General features: G+C 39.8%; 1 protein-coding gene and 1 long non-coding RNA gene across 2 annotated transcripts in view; one reads left to right on the top strand and one right to left on the bottom strand.

The window, feature by feature from the left end:
• Nucleotides 1-4,618: 4,618 nt before the first annotated feature.
• On the bottom strand, nt 4,619-6,466 carry LOC117814786. The gene is made up of 2 exons (XR_004631625.1): nt 6,362-6,466; nt 4,619-5,320 (listed from the first exon to the last, which is right to left on the bottom strand). It is a non-coding gene; the product is annotated as an uncharacterized LOC117814786 (long non-coding RNA).
• Nucleotides 6,467-7,073: 607 nt separating this feature from the next.
• Nucleotides 7,074-21,153, top strand: part of mrpl23 (mitochondrial ribosomal protein L23) — a 41,351-nt gene continuing 27,271 nt past the window's right edge. Inside the window, exons 1-3 of the mRNA XM_034686300.1 lie at nt 7,074-7,212; nt 8,800-8,922; nt 19,585-19,667. Of these exons, the coding sequence (XP_034542191.1) occupies nt 7,193-7,212; nt 8,800-8,922; nt 19,585-19,667 (226 nt within the window). The 5' untranslated portion in view covers nt 7,074-7,192. The remainder of the gene's footprint in view (nt 7,213-8,799; nt 8,923-19,584; nt 19,668-21,153) is intronic.

Genomic DNA, 21,153 nt, shown 5'->3' with positions numbered 1-21,153 from the left:
TTTGCACATCTATTTTCACATGACAGGTGTATAAGAGAGGAGTCCATCAAAAGTGCAGGAGAATTCCAACACACTGTCTGCCAAATAAAAGCTTAAAAACATTTAATAATAACAATGTTTGGTTACTAAAATGTTGTCAATAAATGTATTTTTGACATGTGCAGGAGTTTGCTTGCATTTTTTATGTGCATGGCTTTGGAAAACCTTTTTTCAGTACCTAAGGAATTATGCTCAGGAGATTCTGCCACCATGTTGTGTTCAAAGTTGGAAAAAAAATATACACACATATATAACACCTATGCAAAACTTTAATGTTATAAAGTTAAATGATTTTTGAGAATAGAAGGGTAATTAATGATATACATTTCTCTGTTAGGGCACACAAACTTAATGCCTCTTTTGTTTGCCACGCCTGGGCCAACCCAGCCCTGACACAGCCATACATTAGGGGTGCAAAAATTGACACATACTGAAAAGTTCCTCGCAGGCACCTTTAACAAAAGGAAATGTGCTATGTTAAAACATAAATAAAACTTTTAGCTGCCTTTTTCAAGACGGTCAAAATGGTTGATTTGAACATCAAGTCAAGCCTCTCACAAGGCAAACAGCCAATAATAGTTTTGGATTTAGGGGGGGCACCTAAGGTGGCCAACCAGATTTCAAAGGGGGCCCATGCCACCCTGGCCACCCATCTTTCCACATCCCTGCCCTTTAGCTTTAATCCTTTTTTTACTCAACAATTTGAATTATGTCAACAATTGTAGACTCTGCTTTTCAACTCTCCCTGACATCTCTGCTGGTGTCATTTTGCTGCAGCTTTGTTGGATTGGCTATATTTTGCTTTTGCAGTAAGCATGTGCTCTGTAATTAATAAATACATTTTTAGTATCCTAACACATTCATACTGAGGATGAATCTGGTGTGCAACAATAGGTTATCCAAAAGGCTGACCCACACAGTGCCCAAACTTTTATGACCAGAGGAGCTTGTAAAATGTGTTCTAGGTTTATTATTAGTTTCACTGACACATTTAGGGCATGTTTTGGCTTTATTTTTAATAAACATTGGACACAAAAAAAGCACAATACTAGAGAGGATTGGGCAAAGATTCAGGGTGTGTTGTGATCTATCAAAACATTATTATAGGTGGTGCAAGGTTTAATGAGTTGTGTGACTCATGCGCTGCACAGAAGACATTTGAGGGCAGGAATGTTGTTTATGAGTGCCTCAAGACTAGCGGGTGCTGTTGTGATTGGTCGAAGGTGGCATTCGTTGGCATTTGGACTGTCAACATCCATTGTGTCTAGAGTTATAATGTCAACATGGTATAGCTGGACTACTGTTTGACCTGCACAGTTTGACAATGAATGTGAATGCTGCATCAGAACACATGTCCAGTATGTAGAAGTGCAATGCTGGAGTCTTAGCTCTCACAGAAGCAGATCCATTGTCATGACTTTCTGAAACCTGAACTGTGCACAGATCACATTGGCTCATTTCAATTCAGTGTCACCATCTATTTATTTCGATGCAGTTCTTACAGTAACATGGTCACAGTTTCATTGGTATCCAACGACAACTTCATCAAACCCCAAAATAAGACAAGAGGAATTGTGGCTTTAACAATGTTGTTATGTTTCTAGGTTAAGGTCTTCCTTGGTGCTGTGCACAAGATATCCCAAGAGTGTCGGCTGACATACCTTGAAGATCAGTTGCCTCTGCCCCCCGATCCATCACATAACTCTGGCATGGGCAGAGACACTGGATAAGGCTGTGGGAACCTGTGTGAGAACTCCACCTAATAACACCACTCTAACTGCAGAGTTGATTCTAAGATCTCCAGAAGAAAGTATTATTATGCTAAACTTAGTGGTGATTTGGTGTCAAACATTCAGGATAAGGGAGAAAGATACATCTGCTACCTTTATGTTTTCTTGCAGGAAACCAACCACACTTCCATCTGCTCAGCAACTATTTTCTGACAACAGAGCTTCCCTCTCAGTTAATGTGTGACTTGTTGTCAGGTGAAAGACTCAGCATTCTCACAAATACTCTGAATATTATACTGAACATAATGAGTGACATATTGATCTAATATTGATACTTTGCCTAAAGCTGTTTCAGATGCTGCATTTAAAGTACATTTGTGTGCATGCACATGAACTGTATATGTACAGGTGTTGGAGTTTGCAAGTGCTTGCTTGCGGTCAGATCCCTAATATTCAAGTTCGACATTGGCCTTGTCGCAGCCAAGCACCTGGGTCAGAGGTTAGGCTTATGACATCAACGGAACATCCATGGGGGAGGGTCTAAATTTACACGCCATCCAAATTGCCCCCTACTCCATCCCTAGCTGCTATTAATAGGCAGAGGAGGACTGCTGCGTGGCATGCCCTCGCTCCCTCCGAGAGTGTGAACATGGGACAAGAAAAAACAGAGGAATCTGACCTGAACTGGCCACTAGCTCTGACCACTCATTTAGTGTTGATGGCAAAGGGGCAAGGGTTTAATTAGGTGTGGGATGGAAGGGTCTTATGGTTTACGCTTTGTGTGTAAAGTAGTTAGATGCTTCATATGTCAAGAACCAAATAGTCACAAAAGTATAATCTCAAGACTGAAAAATGTACCAATTTCTTACACCTCTTTCTAGGCACTAGTTCATCTCTATTTAGAAATTGTATGCAAACTTCCTGGCTCTGTATTTAATGATTAAGCAAATCTTAATCTGAAATAAAACAACATTTTACAGCCATGCTAGCATGCTCACACTGTACATGCTAACTTTCTGTAATCAAATGCTAAATCAGTATCAAGCGGCAACCTCTAAAAATATGAGCCCAATGCTGAAGTGCTAAAAACTGCAGTTCATCGAGGATCCGCTTGAGGCTGGCTCCGGAAGTACCGGAAGTCACATACACATGAATGGGAAAAAGACGATTTTTACAGCAGAAATAAACATGTTTACAGCCTGGTATAAAAGACGAGTGTAGTCTGGATAGCTCATTTCTTGAACGGCACACACTGTGAGGGGGTGAATTTTTCTTCTAACGCAGCAATTTCGAAGGTATTGAGATTACGAGTCTTCCAATGAGAGGCACAGCTGACTTGATTGGCAGGCAGGAACACTGTAACTGTTGGCTAGGAGGTTCAAAGCCCACCTCTTTACGTCACACTGGCTCGACAGCAGCAATATGGCTGCTGCCGACGATTTGCCTCAAACAGCTCTTCAGAAACAGATGGGTGACGTCACGGATCCTACGTCCATATCTTATACAGTCTATGATCAGTATGCTAAAATGCACAGCCTAAGAGCAAACTTTCCACAATGTAACAGGTTTTGCCAACCATACTCACCATTTTGGTTTGGAGTGTTAGCATGCTAATAGTTGGTTAGTAGCATTTATCTGAATTTGAAGCCAAGATTGATGGGAAAGACACAAGTTTTACATGTTTTTGTCATAACCCGAAGCCATAGACAGGTGGGACAACCAAAATGTGTCAAAAACACAACTAGAACTATACAAGTCTGTATACATTTTTTTGTTGAGCTGTTTTTCTGGAAAAGTTAGACCTTTCGCTGGCTGTTAGTAAGAGATAAAATGTAAGAGGATCAACAAAGTTAGAGGGGCTCTCTGAAAAAAATGCATATCAATCCATCTAATAGTAATTGAGATATTAGAGTCTGAACAGAAGTAGTGGAAGTCATAAGACTAGCTGATTCTGTATGTAAAGAATGATTTACCTGTTCAGGGGCCCTTGATATGCAACAACCACTGAGGACCTTATACCTAGGAGACATCTGCTGCAGATTGTTGATGGACGATGAGACTTGTTTTTCAAAGAACAGCAGCTACAAATGATAATTGACACAGTTTTGCCTCATTCCCTAACTGTGTTGCATAACAAACATAACACACTGAAGGTCAAACCTATACTGTATGAGCTTTGTCTGTGTCAGCAGAATGTAAAAAGTTAGTTTCAAATCAAATCCGGGCTTAAAGTTCTCACCTATATTTTCTTAGTCTTCAGTCAGGTCCCTGTTCCTGGTTTTATTCCTGATCTTTGCATCTCTATGCAAGGTGTTCCCAAGGTATTGTGGAAATATTCAAAATAGTTCAGTCTTCAATATCAGATATATAACCAGAGCAACTACTTAATTTTTATGGAAGAACAAAGTGGCACAGAAGGGAAACAGTAAAACAGCAAGTCTGTAACATGCAAAACTATTCACTTCAACTGACAAACTTTTCCATCTTCACGTCTGGATCTTCAATTTACAGTTTCCTTCTTTTTCTTCTCCAGGATATTTAATACCAACAACTTCTCCTCCGGCTGCCTAAGAGTCGGAGGGGAAAGTTTCCATGTGGCCCCAGCGAGGGCTCTTGGCGGGACAATCCCACTGTAGACCGAACTGTTTCCGTCTATCCACCTCTGCTGTAAGAGCTCTCTCTCCTTCTCCTCCTCCTCCCTTTACTTTCTCCCCCTTCAGTATGGTGACACAAACAGCCTCTTTCCACTGCCCCAGACCTGAACCTTCCTTAACAATTCTGTCTCCAACACTCATTTACTTTCTGTCATGATCTCTTTCCTTTTTATGCAGACACAGAAGTAGCTTGAGTTAGGAATGATTACGTTTTATTTATGATATGGTCCTGCACAGAATCAGAACTTTGACCATTGATGCATGCACACCTTTTTCTTAAAGAAAGGAGCCAGGAGGGAATGTACAAACAAGTGTAGGGGGAACTCGCACACTGTCCTGTTACTTAAAATTTACTGAATTAAAATGAATAAATGGCTGCTGATGAAGCACAACATTAACTGTACACAGTCAGCTGTGTAAAGTCCGGTTTACCGTTGGTGTGTGTATTAACATGAGTCAGAGCTGTATACTTGCATGTGCATGTATATGTAGCTGTATGGAATGGGTAGTTATTTGGCCACACCATTAATCTGATCATGACTTCTCAAACTGAAACATAGACAAACGCTGATTTTCATCAAGGGCAAATTTAAACAGTAATGAGAGCAGCAGAGGTCTCACAGGCTCTTTGCCCAGTCACTTCCATGAAACCTCATTAATCATGCTTGTATTATTATGGCAACCAGTGATACTACCAAACGGAACTTTAATTTCCACCATAGAGCAGAACCGTGTGCATTAACTAATAGGCCTGAATGGCTTCTAAAAATGGCAGAGTTGGATGACAGTGTGAGACCAAACCTTTGGCTGATGGTTGCATCGTTTCATGTTGCTGACCCCTCCTGTCCTCTCAGACCTGGCCTGGTCTAGGGCTAGACCTGCTGCTGTGTCTGCACCCTGGGAGGTAGAGGTAAAGATGAAATTGCTTGAGGCTTAACATGATTGGCTGACAATTCAGCCTTTTGGTAAATTCATCATGAGCATTTGAAGTATTATTCTTTATAGTTACTGATTTATCACTTTATTTTTGTACAAGTCCTTTTTTGTCTTTGAAACCCTTACAGCTGTTTTGGTAATTCAGAGAAGTCGATACTTACTTTCAGAACTAGAAATTAAAAACTGTATTTTTTTGGACTGATTGACCATGGAAAACTTTTCCTTAATGTCATGTCGTATCAGCTTATGAAGAAGAATGCTCGCTCATATGCTACCAGTACAACATTGGACAGTAGAGTTATACCTGCTTGATCCTGGGATTTGAACAAGCAATCAATAAGTCTTAATCCAATATGATTCCATGCTTTGTATTCTACACTACTAACTTGTGACATTTAAATTTAGAGGAGACAGAATTAAAATTAGGTTAGTGTTAAATCTTATTGAACAAGATAAAAAAGTAGTATGTAACTTTCAGAAGAAAGTGCACGTTAGGCCTACAGTATGTGTTTTGGAAGTAACCTCCCACCACCTTTTTGAATCTCCAGTACACTCTTGTATCAGCTGTCAGATGAACCAGATCCAATGCACCAAAGAAGTAAACAACCAATGAACTTCTAGCAGTAAACATTTTCTCCACAGGGAGATAGCATCACCTGGACAAAAGTAGGGATGGCAGGATGTTCTGTTATAGTGTGACAAATACCTTTGCCAAATGAAGAACATTACATTACTGCATAATAATCAAATGCTGGACTGCACTACGGCACCCTCCACACACACACACACACACACACACACACACACACACACACACACACACACACACACACACACACACACACACACACACACACACACACACACACACACACACAAACCATGGCATCTTAACTGATGGAAACTTCCCATGGGCTGTCAGTGTGGTCCGTTTCCTGCCAGGTCTGAACCAGCTGAGCCAGGGATTCATGTTCCACTCAGGGGGCCTTCAATCATTCTTACCCCGGGCACGCACATCCTGGTGTGTGAGGTCAGGCACTGGGGCAAACAGAGTGAGGAGACATGGTACAAGGTCTCCCTCTGCTGCTGTCTCATCATACGTGCCACTAGAAAGTACTCCTAGCAATGAAAGTCAGAAAATTGAAAAATTCAGTCCAAAAAAAGAAGCATATAAATTCTACAGTTATCCAAGATGATGAGATTAATACTGCTTCCACTATTGATGTCTGATGAAAAACTGACACATGTCAATGCATGTTTTGCAAAGTTGGGGAATGAATCAGTTTAATCTGCCTAATCAAATTCTTAATACAGTACATAGGCATCTGTCTTTTCATCATAATATCACATATAGCATGGAAATGTGTTTTTTTGTTCATGTTGAAAAAGAAAACAGCCAATGTCTACATATTCTGCACATGCATATAAACATATGTAAATATATATGTACATCCTTTTGATATATATGTACTGAAATAAAATAAATACATTTTGCATTACTTTTAAAACTGATATACTTTTGCCTTACTGAAATTATAATATTCCTAGCCTATGACACTTTTTAAAAAGAGTTTCATTTTCATTGCTCTGATTTGCTAAACTGACCACTTGCAATATGAATTTATTTGCCATACACTGACATCTGGTGAGTTTCTAACAATGCAGTGGTCACTGAAGGTTTTCTTCAAGGGTACTGTCTTAATCTAGAGCGCATGCGTCAAATGAGTTCCCCCGGAAGTACATCCTTGCACGTGTAGCTTGTTTTTGACAACCTTGAAAGGACTACAAAACAACAAACTGGCTGCTTTTGTCTCATAATAAACGGTAGCAGAGATGCCAGTAACAAGACTCTTGTAAGTAACACGCTTGTACTGTACCGCCTGTATCATCTTAACGAGAGGTTTGATTTGTTTGAGTCCAATGGTCTATCTGTATGCTGAACTTAAAACCAAGCTAACGTTAGCATGTCTTGTTACAGCTGTCCTGTATGTCTGAATATCTTCACTTCGGATTCTCTAACGATAATAACTCACCTGCGTGTACACCTATAGTCTACCCCCATGCCCTGCATCAGGGAGAGGAATCCCTCGTTGTTGAGCGATTGATCCACAGCCCTTGACGATACCAACATTATTAGCACTACTGAAAATATTGCAACAGCCTCTTCAACAATATTTTGATTTTGTGCTGTATAAAAAAATGACTTACAACAAAAATTCAAGGTGTGTAAAGCAAATGCCATTATGATTGTAGGCGTTCAGTGTAGGTTTTATTTTTTTTAAAACCATGTTTTTATAAAGATTTTCAGAAAGTTTTATAGAGTATTTGAATAAAGTCCGACAGAAATACAAAAACAGAAATTAAAAAAAACAAACAAAACAGGGCTTACATTGCAGGACATTATTCTACATAGCATCACGAGCACAATATTTCTTAAGACAAATGTTTAAAGAGAGGCAAGGTGAGCTGTAAAATCAGTCACTGTCTGGGAACTTTGTCCAATCAGGCAAGATAATCAGAAAAAGGCTGCCAGATTTGAAAAATTTGGTGAGATTGCCCATCATGTCTTACTGGATTTTCTCCATGTGCAGGACACAAATGAGGTCAGATAACCAGGTCTTGAACTGGGGCACAGGGTCAGACTTCCAGAGATTTAATCTCACTTTCTTAGCAATTACCATACCACACGTGACAGTGCTCTGCACAGAGAGACTTTGATTATAGATGGAGAATACCCAAATAATGCTATCTCAGGGTCTGGTTTGAACACACAGCCATACATTCCAGAAAACCAGTTGATTATCTCACACCAAAAGGTATACAGCCTTGGACATGTCCAAAAAAGGTGGGCCAGGGAGGGAGCCCTCAGCAGGCTTCCAGCAATCACACAGGGAGAGATTGTAGGAAAAATCCTATGCACTTTAGATTTAGAATAATGAAGCCTGTCGTGCAGTGTAGTTGAGGCACAAGATCTTATTCTGGTTTATTGGAACCTTTTTGACAAGGGTAATTATAACATTGTTTACACCAAATCAAACAGGTTGTAAACAGTCAGGACAGTCATTGTCAATATCTCATTGGGATGCATAACTATAACCAGGCACTTTGTTCTTTTGGTCATTTCTTGTCGTACAGGAAAGCTGTGTGGGGTCAGGTGTATGCGTGTCTCCCCTGATCAACATTATTCTTTCATTTTTTCCCCCAATAATATTTCATTATTTTTGACAAATAGAAAAAACATGCAGGATGTAGAAAGGATAGCAAGTACATCCAACACTGGTGGTTGACCTATATATTTTTTTCAATGACTGATGCCAATAATTAGAGAATAATCAATAAATGATTGATGCATGTTATGTGGCAGTTTGTGTGCATATAGGAAATACTTCAGGATGTGCAAGAATCATACTGTTTGTGATAAGAGTCTGCTTTCCTCTCAGATACCCTCTCTACCAGCTGGGAAACCCTCAGCTGAGGATCTTCAGACCAAACTGGTTCCTGACTCTGGTGAGGCCAGGGAAAGAGCAGCCTCCTGACACAGTACAGTTTCGCATCCCAATGGAGTAAGTCCTTGCTAACATGAAGAGATATATTCAGTTAATATGTTTACTCCGCTGTGATGATATGTTTTACTGGAAGACTCTCTGTTGCACTCTGAAGAATTACAATTAGGCATTTCATTTTAGATGCTTCATGTTTAGGTTTGACTTCTTCAGGCACTTCTGTCAGTGTTTTTTCTTATGTAGGCAAAATGCATATGTCTACAACGATTCCATTAAATCTAACACCGTCTTCACAGTTTGATTGAAATGCATTACAGCTACTGCACCACTTCAATTTTAGCAGTGTTTGAAGGAAGAGATTAAAAGTGAACGCTGATGCTTTCTTTTGAGATGTCCTACTTTTCCCCAAGAGCTGTGACAGTCACTAGGATGCTGCTCTTTGTCTACAGGTATCACTAGTGGCTCTCCACCTGTTATAACTGTCATTTTATCTATTTAAAGGTAACATTGTCTTATAAGCTTCAAATCCACAAGCTCAATATCTTTTGTTTTTCAGTTTAAATTCAGTAAAGCAGCTTTTTGTGCTGAGGTTAAGAAATTCATTCTTCTTCCATGAGTAGAACACATGAAACTTCCAAACCGTTGGTGTCCAGCTCAAAAATGCATACTTTCAATAGCATGTCCTATTACTGTAAGTATTATGGGCACGTTATCGGCCAATATTGGCCAACACGCCGATATCCGCCGATATAATTAACCGATAAAATAATGGGCTGCTGCACACATGTTGGGCTCATGTTTTAAGGTTAAATTTCAATTTAAGCAGCAGTCTGTAAGGTACACAGCTGGCTAATTTAGGCACATTTACTGTCAAAGAGTAAACCATTTTATTTAATTTGGGTTTAATTGCTGTTGCTGTACAGTTGCACTTTTCACATGTTCCCTTTGAACAGAGGTTAGGTTTACTTACTATGTCAAATAGGAAATAAGCCAAATTAGCCCTGGTTGTGGGTTTTGTTATGATTGTCTCAGGGAGAGCATCATCAAAGTTTTAAGTAGAATGTTGCTTTTTGTATGTATTTGGTTTGAAAGCAATTGTCATAAATACATTTTAAGTTTTAAGTATTTTTCTTATTTTGCACAAGAAATGAATATTACATAACAAATGTGATAAGAGTATCACCATAATACTGTATGCTTATTCCAATACAGAAGAGAATTGATGATCTCTGCAATTAGGTGTGCAGAAAAAAAATTATCGGTATTGGTATCGCTAATCGGGTAAATGACTGTAAAATATCTGCATATCAGATATTGGCAAAAAAATCCAATATTGTGCATCCCTAACTGTAAGTATGCTCTACGTTTGAGACACAAGCAGGACAAAGATGATTATGCTGTTAAAATAAATATAGTAAGAATTTCCATTTATGCATCTCAACAAAATGCACAGTGTACTGTTAACTTTTTACAGAATTTACACAATATTATTTCTATGATGTCAGATTAAATGTAAGATCATTTCAATTTACTAATACACCACCTTCACTATTTGTGGATTATGCTCGTTGTTTTCAGATATTGGCTTTTATAAATGTAAAATCAGATGTAATTCAGTTTTTTGTACATGAAAATGTTTATACCACATAACATAGTGCACACATATTCTTTGGTAAAGGCTAGTGTCAACATTTGGAGCTCATCATCATTATTACCTTAGGATTATTTTAGTGATGACTTTGACTTGCTTCAATTCGGACGCTGCACATCATATTATACAGGTTTGGCTTCTTGGCAGTTATTTTCTCACCAGCTGCTGAGTGTCAGAACAGCGTTTTACAGCTGCCATGACTTCAGCACACCATGTTTCCAGCAATTTGCATGATAATTGTTACAGTAGCTTGAATGTGCGCATTGTGAATCCTAGCAACTTTGCAAGCTTTTCTCACAAAATCTACAGTACTAGTAAGATGGAACATTTAGCAAGCTGATGATGTGATTCTTACAATTATAAGACTTGATGAAAAATCAAGTTTGTCTCACTCAACTAAGTTCATGGTAGTATCAAGGTGTCTTTATTCATATCACACACACACACACACACACACACACACACACACACACACACACACTATGGTCCAGGTATAAAGCTGCAGTTATTTGTTTGTCACTAGCATAGTAGTAGTCTTCCTGGAAGAAAGTTATGCAGCTCTTGTTGTATGTAATAGACACCAGGTGGCGCTGTGGTCCCATAAAGATAAAACAGAGTTGTAAGTAGACACTTCTTTCCACTGTATGGCTGTCTTTGATGAGCCCAGATGCAATGATGACTTGCAAAAGACAGACATGGGCAGGGTTAGGGTTAAGGTCAAAAGGGCTTTTGTTTGGCACCGTGGCCAGAAACGCTGCACACAGCCAGACGGTGAACATTACAGTCATGTTGAGCAGCCAATAGAAATATCTTCACAGTAAATGAAAGCAAAATGTTCTTGATTATTCCCCAAAACTCATGTTTAATAGAGTATGCTGTATTAAACACTTTACTACCTCTTAATTTTGCACATGAATGCTCCTTTGCTCTATATATTCTGTCATTAAATGCAACAGGAGGTCTTGAGCAGTCAGCACTGAGCAGTGATGAGCAGATTTCGACTACTTTTCGCGAGCCAAGGTCATTGAGGTTAGCAGAGCTCCTCAGGCGAGCAGAGGGCCAGGGCCCACACTGGGGAGAAAAATTGAAGTTTGAGGCAGATCATCTATGTGTCTCTGGTGGGGTTTAGACCATAATCTGTTCATCCAGGTGCCTGGCCTCCCACTCTGATTCTTGCCTCTTCTCTGCCAAACTCCTAGGGTGCTTATGTAATTGTGTGTGTGTGTGTCTGTGTGCGCGCCTGTCGGTGTGGGTGAGTGAGTTGTGTGAGAACGGTGTGTCTTTGTGTAAATTTGCACAAAAGTGGGTAAGTGCAGGGTGAGTGTGTGTTTATAAGGGTGTGTAAGGTTTTTTTCTTGCAGTCTTTGATGCATGGGAGAGGTGCGCAGCTGATTGAAATGCTGTTGGGGCCTCTGTGAACTGAAACGGTTATATTATACCCTTCATACACGCGGTGTATTAAATGGACACATATGGTGAGACAGTGGCACAAACTTATATCACCCCCACTCTGAGCTGATTGATGAGTCCGAGCCATTACGGTAGTGAAAGCTGTTGCTGTTATGACTCATGAGGAGAGGTTAGGAGCGTGGGTAAGTTGTGCCAGGCAGCTGTTAATGAGAAGTGGCAATGTTTCTGTTCTCAGGGCAATAACACAAGGTGTCCTTTATCTACATGACACCTGGGAGCTGGACGTCAGTACTTGCTTGTCTCGTTCTCTTCTTCTTTTTACTTGTTTTCGTGCTTGTTTGCTGTACAACTCATGATCTGCACATGTCTCTCTCTGTCCTCTGCCTCTGCCCCAGCCGGGGCTCTGTTGTTTGTTGTGCTTTTCTTTAACAATTTGCAATGCGTTCAAAAGCAATCCCTCCTTGGCACAGGTTGTTTGAGACACCTGGGCCGTGTTGTCTCATAATTCTCTTTCTCCCCACTCCAGGGAAGTATTGTTTTTGTCTGTTTGTTCCCGAATCTTTTGTGCTATGTTAGTATTTCCTCTCTCGCTCTTGAAGGAACATCATCAAATTTCTAGGTTTACACCCACACAACCACTTCTTGTGCCTCACCTGGCATGGCTTCAGGCCAGCTTTGCTGCACATGCACCCGCACACGTACACTCACTCATAAAGGAGAGAACACAGGGTTCAGAGTTGTGTTCGCTTATTTCCCCAGTCACATTTCATGCTACTATTGTGTTTATTAAGTATGAAACCAGGCCAGGCTGTGGTTTCTCAGTGTAATCAGACATGAGCAAACTGACCCTGCTACACAGCCGCTCACATTGTCTTTCCACTCTGTCAACTATTTAGTACCTGTTGGATCAAACAGTGTTATGATCACCATGGCAATGACTTTGTTTCTGTTTGCCTGTTCCACTTCGTAAACACGTGGCTGAAGTTGGAAACTGGGTTATTTTTCACGCTAATTAACCCCGTTTATGTCATAGGAAGTCATTTAGCAAACCAGCAGATGAGGGTAACTTGATGCCGGGTCTCAACTGACCTGTCTCTCTGTAAGGAGTTTGGTGACTCCTGATAACCTGTTCTTTGATCTGTTTCTGTTCTATTGTCAGACCAAAACCTGAACAATATATCTAATCCTTCACACGCTGCTCTTATGCTCTCAGCTTCCCAACTGTCTCTTCTCTCCTTGAGTCTCAGGTTCCTCAGTGGCTCTCCCACTAAACAAAGTCTGCTATTATGATCTTGATACTTGGTGTTGAGCAACTTCTGTGCTTGTATTGTCTGTGTAGATGGGAAGGTTAAAGTAGTGAGTGTGCATATCTTGACTCAAACCTGACAATGGGGCAGGCTGACAATGTGGAGCGGCTTTCTTTGGCCTTTCATCTTAGCAGAAAACAACTATCCTGTTTCATTCTCACCACTCGGCTGCTTTGACACAATGTACTTTGATGTTTATGTGTGTTTATGTGTGTATGGCTTGTGTGGTGTTTCTTGGATCTCAAATAAATACTGTGTTAATAAGACTTAGACACCAAAGTCTACGATACTTAATGTTGTGAAATATGTGCATGTGTAGGAGGGACAATTCACCTTTCTGCTACCAAAGGATGCTCCTGATTTATTTTATTTTAGTTCAATTGGAGTATTTCAGTCAGTGACAGTTTACCTATAGTATGTCAGATACTTGAGATATCACTTTATTTAACTTAATTTGCTGATATCTGAGAAATTCCGTCAACAAATTAACATCCATGCCAGCTTTATTGTAGGTTTGTCACACACCAATTTTACTTATGGTATTCCAGGGAAACAGAGGGCAACAAGTACAAGAAAAAGAAACAGCTGGATAGTCAATGATACATTCAGGGGTTTACTTTCCTCCAAACATAAATAAGCGCTTATTGCCTGTAACTCTGCATCACCTTTATGTGTGGCTGCATCCTCTTCTTTTCCATTCCCTTCTTGCAATACTTTAAGTTTATCTGCCGACCAAAATGGCACCATAAAAGCCCGAATAAAGATGCAGCCCAGTTTGTATCAAACAAGGAGCCACATTAAAACTTTCCAGTGGTTTGCCAAGTGGAGTTGCTAAAACAAGCAACCTTTCCAAAAAGGATTCATGGTAGCCACAAAAAGCACGATGGTCACTGAATCATCCCTTTACAAAGTAATGTTTGTCTTGAAAGAGAGAGGACAACACCCCCCTCCTTTGGATCAGATGTTGGTGTAGCAATTACTAATTTACAAGGACTGTGGCGTGGCATTCAGTCTATACAGAAGAGCACACACCATTTTTGAAACATGACTCACTGTGATGATCGCTAAACCTGAGCAAAGATGAGTGTAATTAACCAGGAAAACATGTTCTTTCACTTTCCTATCATGAAACCAACTGGCTGTTGTTAACATGAAGAAGTGGTCTCCGAATCCTGTGAAACACACCATCATAGTTTAAACCGACAGGTGGCAGCAATACACTGATATCAAAACATTAAAGTAGTCACACATTGAAACACAATTGATAAGGTTGTCAAACACACAACACAAGGGCCCTTGATATTATTGTTAGAGCCCTGCTTTGAAGTCCAGCATTGATGTTTTGGTTGGTATTGCCCCTATTATTGGAAATGTTATATATTGTTAAGTATGTACAAGGTTTTTTTTAGAATAATTCTGCACAATAAAGATTGGCAGATCTCCATTCATTTTCAAATTTCATGATCATTTTTATATCATGAAACATTTCTGTCAAACTTTATCCTTTAAAGTTCACTCACATCAACTTCAGCAAAAACATTTTTGATATGCAGTTGCAAAATTTAGTTTTAAATTGACCCCTTTACCATGCTGTTTTTTTTCCTTTCTAATTTCAGGTTTATACAATCCATTTGATCACAACCTGCAAAGGGAATTGCAGCATTGCATTTGGAAGCATTACCAAATTCCTCAGTTTAGGAGTCTGACACATATCTTGCATAATCGTCTGCATACATACAATTTTTTATTGATGTCTCCATTTTCCTTTTAGAAAGACATTTCTATTAAAAGTTGCACTCTCAAACATTGACTTATATTAGTTACTCGTAAGTTTGAGTCAAAGCAAATCAAGTAGAGCAACAAAAACTAAAGGCATGTGATAGTCAGTATTAATTTATAAATGCAGTTTTATACCGTACCTCTTCATAGAGATATACTTTATTTGTCCCCCGTTGGGGGAAATTCTTTCATTCACAACCCTTCACCTCTGTTCAAGTTCAGTGTGTTCAGTGAACTATTTTTAAAAATTATTACATTAAATTATTGTATACCTGAAATGCTGGTAATATGTTGCGACTAGGCTGTTGCACCTTGCCTTTAATCTGGGTTAATTGGGGTCAGCTCTCAATCAGAAGGTTGGGGGTTCAATCCCAGCTTCTGCTGTCCACTTGCCAAAGTTTCCTTAGGCAAAACTCTTCACCCCAAATCTGCCTGACCAGGATTAGTTTATACCAAGGGGCAACTCCTGGTGTTGAAATATGATGCGCAAGTGGTAATAACTGCAGTTTTTCGAGTGTCCACTTGGGGTTGGCTCCAAAAGCCCCAGTAGCTGCATACCCACCCATTCCAAAAAGCCCGTCTTTACAGCAAAAATGAACATGTGAGCAGCCGTGTATATTCAGCCAACATGTAAACATTAGATCAACGTGCTGGAGAGCCGAGGCCTCATCCACTTCCGGAGGGGGCGTGGTCAGAGAGCTCATTCTCATTTAAAGGCACAGACACAGAAAACAGCCTGTTCTGAGCAGGGCTGAAAAAGAGGGGTTTACAGGCACACCAAAATCTGATTTAAAATTTTTTTTTTGAGCAATAAACTTTAAAGACATGTTTTGGGGACCTCTTAGACCAATATATTTTGATGAAAAAGAGCATAATATGTCACCTTTAAAATGAACTGATTTGGGAAAATCTGTTACTTTGGAACTTCCTTATGTGAATATTTTTCCTTTATTTGGTAGTCAGCTATTTAGACAAGAAAAAAGCAGAGAGCAGGAGATGAGGGGAAATATCTTGAAAGTGGGAGTACTGTTGTACCTAATATCAGCATGGCTGTGTTGGGATCATAGGCCGGTAATATTCAGTATCAGAAAGCTCTTGCCTTTTATAATACTTTCATACAATTGTTCTAAAAGTGGCATAAATATATAAATTTTTTTCTAGAACTTGACAGGAAATGGAATGCTACCAAGCTACACATTAACAATTTCATTCACTGATGGAAATTTGTGTTTGTTACAACTCATTTTTCTTTATTTCAAGTTTTCTAAAATGCATTTTTTTTATTATTTGAGAAAATATCTCTCTTTGCTACTATTTAAACAATGACTGCTGTAATATAATAATAGTATAAACAGAACTCCTGAAGTAAAGTGATAGGTAGTTCAAAGTCCCAGTGATGTTGTGCTGTATATCAGCACTCATGGAATGTCTCTTGTCCAATCAAATAACTGGGTCAGAACAATCTGTTGTATAAGAACATAACAAAGAGGGTTTTCAGCTTCTTCAAACATAACTCAACCAAGCATTCACATCTGTTAAACCTGAGTGTTTAGTCAATATTTATTGTGTAGTATCAGTGGTTGAAGGTCATTGTGATTGTGGCTGTGAAGGGCATGTACAGCAGAGATGCCACCCACTCATCTGGCAGATGTTCTTTTAGCATGGACAGACAAATGGCACACAGTAGTCTCTGAGCTTTCAGAATACATTCATTATCCTTATTGTCAGAGACTGTCAAAGCTGCCTCTGTCCTTTCCTGCACTTTTTCTTCCGTGCCCTTTCACCTACTTCTCTCATGTGCTTTCGGAGCACAGGTGTTAATGGACCGCCTTATTCAATTGGAAGTGATACTCACAATCTATTTGGCTCAGTGTGAGTCAGCCCACATTTAAGAATAGGAAATATATGCATGTAGATTCATAGCAGAGGAGGGATTACGTTCCAAGAGCAGCTGACAGAAGCAAGTGGCTTAAAGTTTGGTTGTAATGTTATGCACAAACGACGATATCACAGCAGGGGAAAACAAAAACATTACCATGTTCCATGCCTGTTTCTTTTCTCAAACCACTTGATGTCAAGTTTGGGTTTTATATCTCCCCTTCCACACCTCCCCTTGAATGATGTAGAACAATATAACTTTTCAAATTGTTTTCCAACAATGAAGGCACTGTGCCTGTTTTAAACCTGCTTAGCAATAACACACTATAATTGAGCCTAATCCATCATCTGCGTCATCTGATGCCCTCCTCGGTTTTGTGTTTGGTGTTCTTTCGTCGTCTTGAAGGAGAAATCTTTGTAGCATGCATGTTTGCGTATAAATATATACCAGTTGCTGAGGAACGATGCCTTTAGCCTTGGCAGTTGCTGAAGACAGGTTTTCATTCTTCCAGTGAGGCAGAAGTGTGAAAGGTTAGCTTGTGGAGTCAGATGGGTGTTTATACTGGGATGATGATCAGATGCTGCCTGCATCACTATTGGAGACACCACGCCCTTTGTCTAAGTTTAGCCTTGTTTATGTACAAGCTTAACTTGACATTTTCTCCTCAGCTTTCAGCCCAAGGCTTTATTTCCTCCTGGATTCCAGTCTGTAGCTAAAATTGAAGTCATGTATTGACTCAGGTCAGAAAGAAAACAGGGATCTAATTTTACCCTGGTAAATCTTATGTTAACCATTTAAGCATGTGGATGTATTTTGAACATCTATAAATATATGATGGTGTATGTTTACATTCATGTGTGTAGAAATACTTACATTTTTTTATGCTTTGTTTTTAAGTTATATCATATTTTTGAATTACTTTTGTTTTCTATGTTGTCCATTTTTGCATCCTTTTTTACTCTGGCAGCCATTTTTATCCTCTATCATTAAGCATTTTTGTGCACATGGGCATCTTATGTAGAGAAATACATTCGACTGTGGTAGCACATGCTTCTTAAATGCTCTCTCCATATCGCTGGTAGCTGGATAATTGGAGTTGTTAAAGTAGAAGGATTCAGATGTAGAACTGTTCTCATTAATCAGGATCAGTGTTCCCTCTGTTAATGATCCAGGGGAGACTTTGCAATCCCCAAGCCACTTTCCCCCCCTCACAGTTCCCCGCCCCTGCTTTCTAGGAAAACTCATCTCTCAGTGCAATCACTCTCTCTTTATTCCTCTCTTGATCTCAAGTACCCCGGTCACCGCGCTCTGCTTCACTGCCCTCTGGCACACACACTGTGAAGACAGGGATTTTGGGGGGAGATGGGTGCAAATGGAGCAGAAAGGCGCATCTGCATGCCTATCTTAAGAAACTCATTTTCCCACTCATGACTGGGTAAATAGAGACAAAGAGGCTTTAACAAGTGTGTTTGTGCCTTTTTTTTCACTCAGTGGTAAAGAAGCTCCTGTGCCGTAGCTCCCTGAGTGATCCTGGATCAGTATGAGGGCTGAGAGGGAAAGCTTTGGGTGTACTTAAATATCTCATCTCTCAAAGGTAGCTGTCTAAAGCTGGTGTTTGGAAGAAAAGCCCTATCATACTTCCCTGCATCAAACACACCAGCTTTTTGTAACCATGGCCTCAAATGTGGAAATAGTTACCAAACTGTCGTAAATGCAAGCTAACCTCTCTCAATCAACGGTACTCAGCTAGTCAAATGGAAGTGTTAGATGTCTACTTCAGAGTCAGCGTTGCCCAATTTTGGCATATTATTGAGGAAAGGGCAATTGTTTGGACTGCATGGAAACATATATTACATCATTCTTAGGTACAAAGAGTCTTTGTGTTCACGGATAGGATTTTCTCATGAAAATGTTTGCCTCACCTAATATTGTTACAAAAGCACAAGGTGTTGTGCTGTTTCCTCTGAAAAATGGAGAATATTACATTATCCTCTTCTATCAAAGAAACACATGAGATGATAGACTCCATATCCGAGGCACTCATGTCAGACCACAGCGTCGCTATTATGCACTTTGTCAGACGCATTTGCGAAGTGCTCTCTACCAGGCTAATCCAATTGGCTAGAGATTGATTAGCAGTTAAAAGCCCTTCTTCCTCTGGTCGGAGTGATCCCTTCCAAATGCTGCCCAGTGGGCTAGCTTTAGCAAGGCTGGCCCACCGGATCAGTTGGTGCCAGGCCCACTTCCTGTGTAGGGTTTCACCGGGCGCGATCAATACACACAGACAGCTAATTGGATGAACACTGACACTCTCATTTCTCTACTCTCCACTTTATGGTCTAGAGAATAAAAGCTGAATATGGCTTTATAGTGGAGCTTCCTGTCTATTACAGGGGGGAATATACTGAGTTTATGGGAATGGAGTGTGGAAATTGGCTGTATAATTTCTATATCTGTGTCAATTTAGTGCATGTGGTGTTACTTGATGCAGGAAGATCCAACATATAACCTGTCACTTCTGACTGCATCCTAAGATATCCTCCCTCACTCTCTGTCTGTCCATAAACACTCTCAACAATTACTCACTCCACACCAACACTGACACTGGTCGCCTTGCGTAACCCCTGTTTTACTTTCCTCTATCTCCTATTTGTGTGCTCCTCTCTTATCTGTCTGTTCTGGATTTGTCTTGACAGAATGACCAAGTGTGACGTGAAGAACTACCTGGAGAAGATTTATAATGTCCCAGTCGGAACAGTTCGCACCAGGATACAGTTTGGTAAGTTTGGTCTCCCCATAGAGAGAGCTATTACAAAACTTAAAGTGCTTGACATTACCCCTCCAATTTATTTTGTATCTTTTATAAACTCGCTGATGGTGAGGTTTCTACTGGACAGTAATTACATTTTCTCATCCCTAGCAATACCTAGATTTAAGGTCCAAATTACTTTCAGTAATCACAGGCTCATTCTTATGTACAGCCATGTGCCTTGCCAGTGTGATATTTTAAGAAACATAAGACTCACAAATGGGAGTCATCCTAGCTAGTTTTGTTGAATTGATACTGGAGCTGTATTTCTGTCATCAGTCACAGTCTGACTAAATTTTGTTACACAAAAAGAAATTGTGAAGTTTTATTTCAGGCCATTTAGACATAATTGTTTGAGTCATCAACTTTATAATTGAGGAAACCTTGTGCTGGGGGATCATTACTTCCATCATGACTGCACACCTATGCAAAGACATGGAGTCCATCCAGAATCTGAAAAGAGAGGGTGTTAAAACACTGGAGTCATGGTCAGCAATATCCAGCCACAAACATTTCATCCAAATTAAAGCTCTACTGCAGCTGTTGAGAGGAAGATGAAGGAATGATGCGCAGAGAGCCTCAGTAAACTCTAATCTGGCACAAGTATCAAACTCTGCCTCCGCAAACATCCAGGGGTAGAATGCTCTATACGCAAATGTCAGTGAAGTAAATAAATTATAGGAGGGTAAGTATATTGTACTTATTTTGGAGAACAGCATCTATCAAAAGTCTACAGCAATCCCATTTTACAGGTAATAAATGCAAACCTTATTTGACCTGGTTCTGTTTGGAGAACACTGCAGTGATGTCACTTTGATCAGTGAGTTTCTGAACACATCCATAAAGCATGATGATAAATTCAAACCACTGCTGATAATGTTCATTTGTTCTCAGTCTGACATTACTGGAACAGATTTAACAACAGAAGGGCGAGCAGGCACAAGTCTGATGTTAGAAGAACTTTGAGAGTACACAAAATTGATTTGATTTAACATTAACTATTTACCACTGATCGCATTATAATAACTTTATTTTTCTATTATATGCTGGCTCTATTAGCATGTCCTGTTGTGATTACCTTCATCTGTTCATGTTAAAAGCAGATGTTTGTTTAGTGTTCATTATACTATCATCTGATACATTTGAAGCTCTAATACATGATGTATGGAGATTGATAAAAGCTAAAGATGAGAGGATCTTTAATAGAGGCCTGGGGAACTCCCCCTCTAAAACAATAACCCTTTTCATTCTGTGAGTCTGCATCCATGGCATAATGCAGCTCTGCCGTTATCACTCCTTTGTACTCTCATATTGATCCCATAAAGCAATATGTTGGTGTCCCAGTGTTTGAGTTCACATATGGTTTTATAGAAGCAAGCCTATATCACACAGCGGGAGCTTCACTTGCGCTCACACTAAGACACACACACACACACACACACACACACACACACAC

Source organism: Notolabrus celidotus, chromosome 6, assembly GCF_009762535.1.
Source record: "Notolabrus celidotus isolate fNotCel1 chromosome 6, fNotCel1.pri, whole genome shotgun sequence".
Taxonomy (NCBI): Eukaryota; Metazoa; Chordata; class Actinopteri; order Labriformes; family Labridae; genus Notolabrus; species Notolabrus celidotus.
This window is presented reverse-complemented; position numbering and strand designations above follow the sequence as displayed.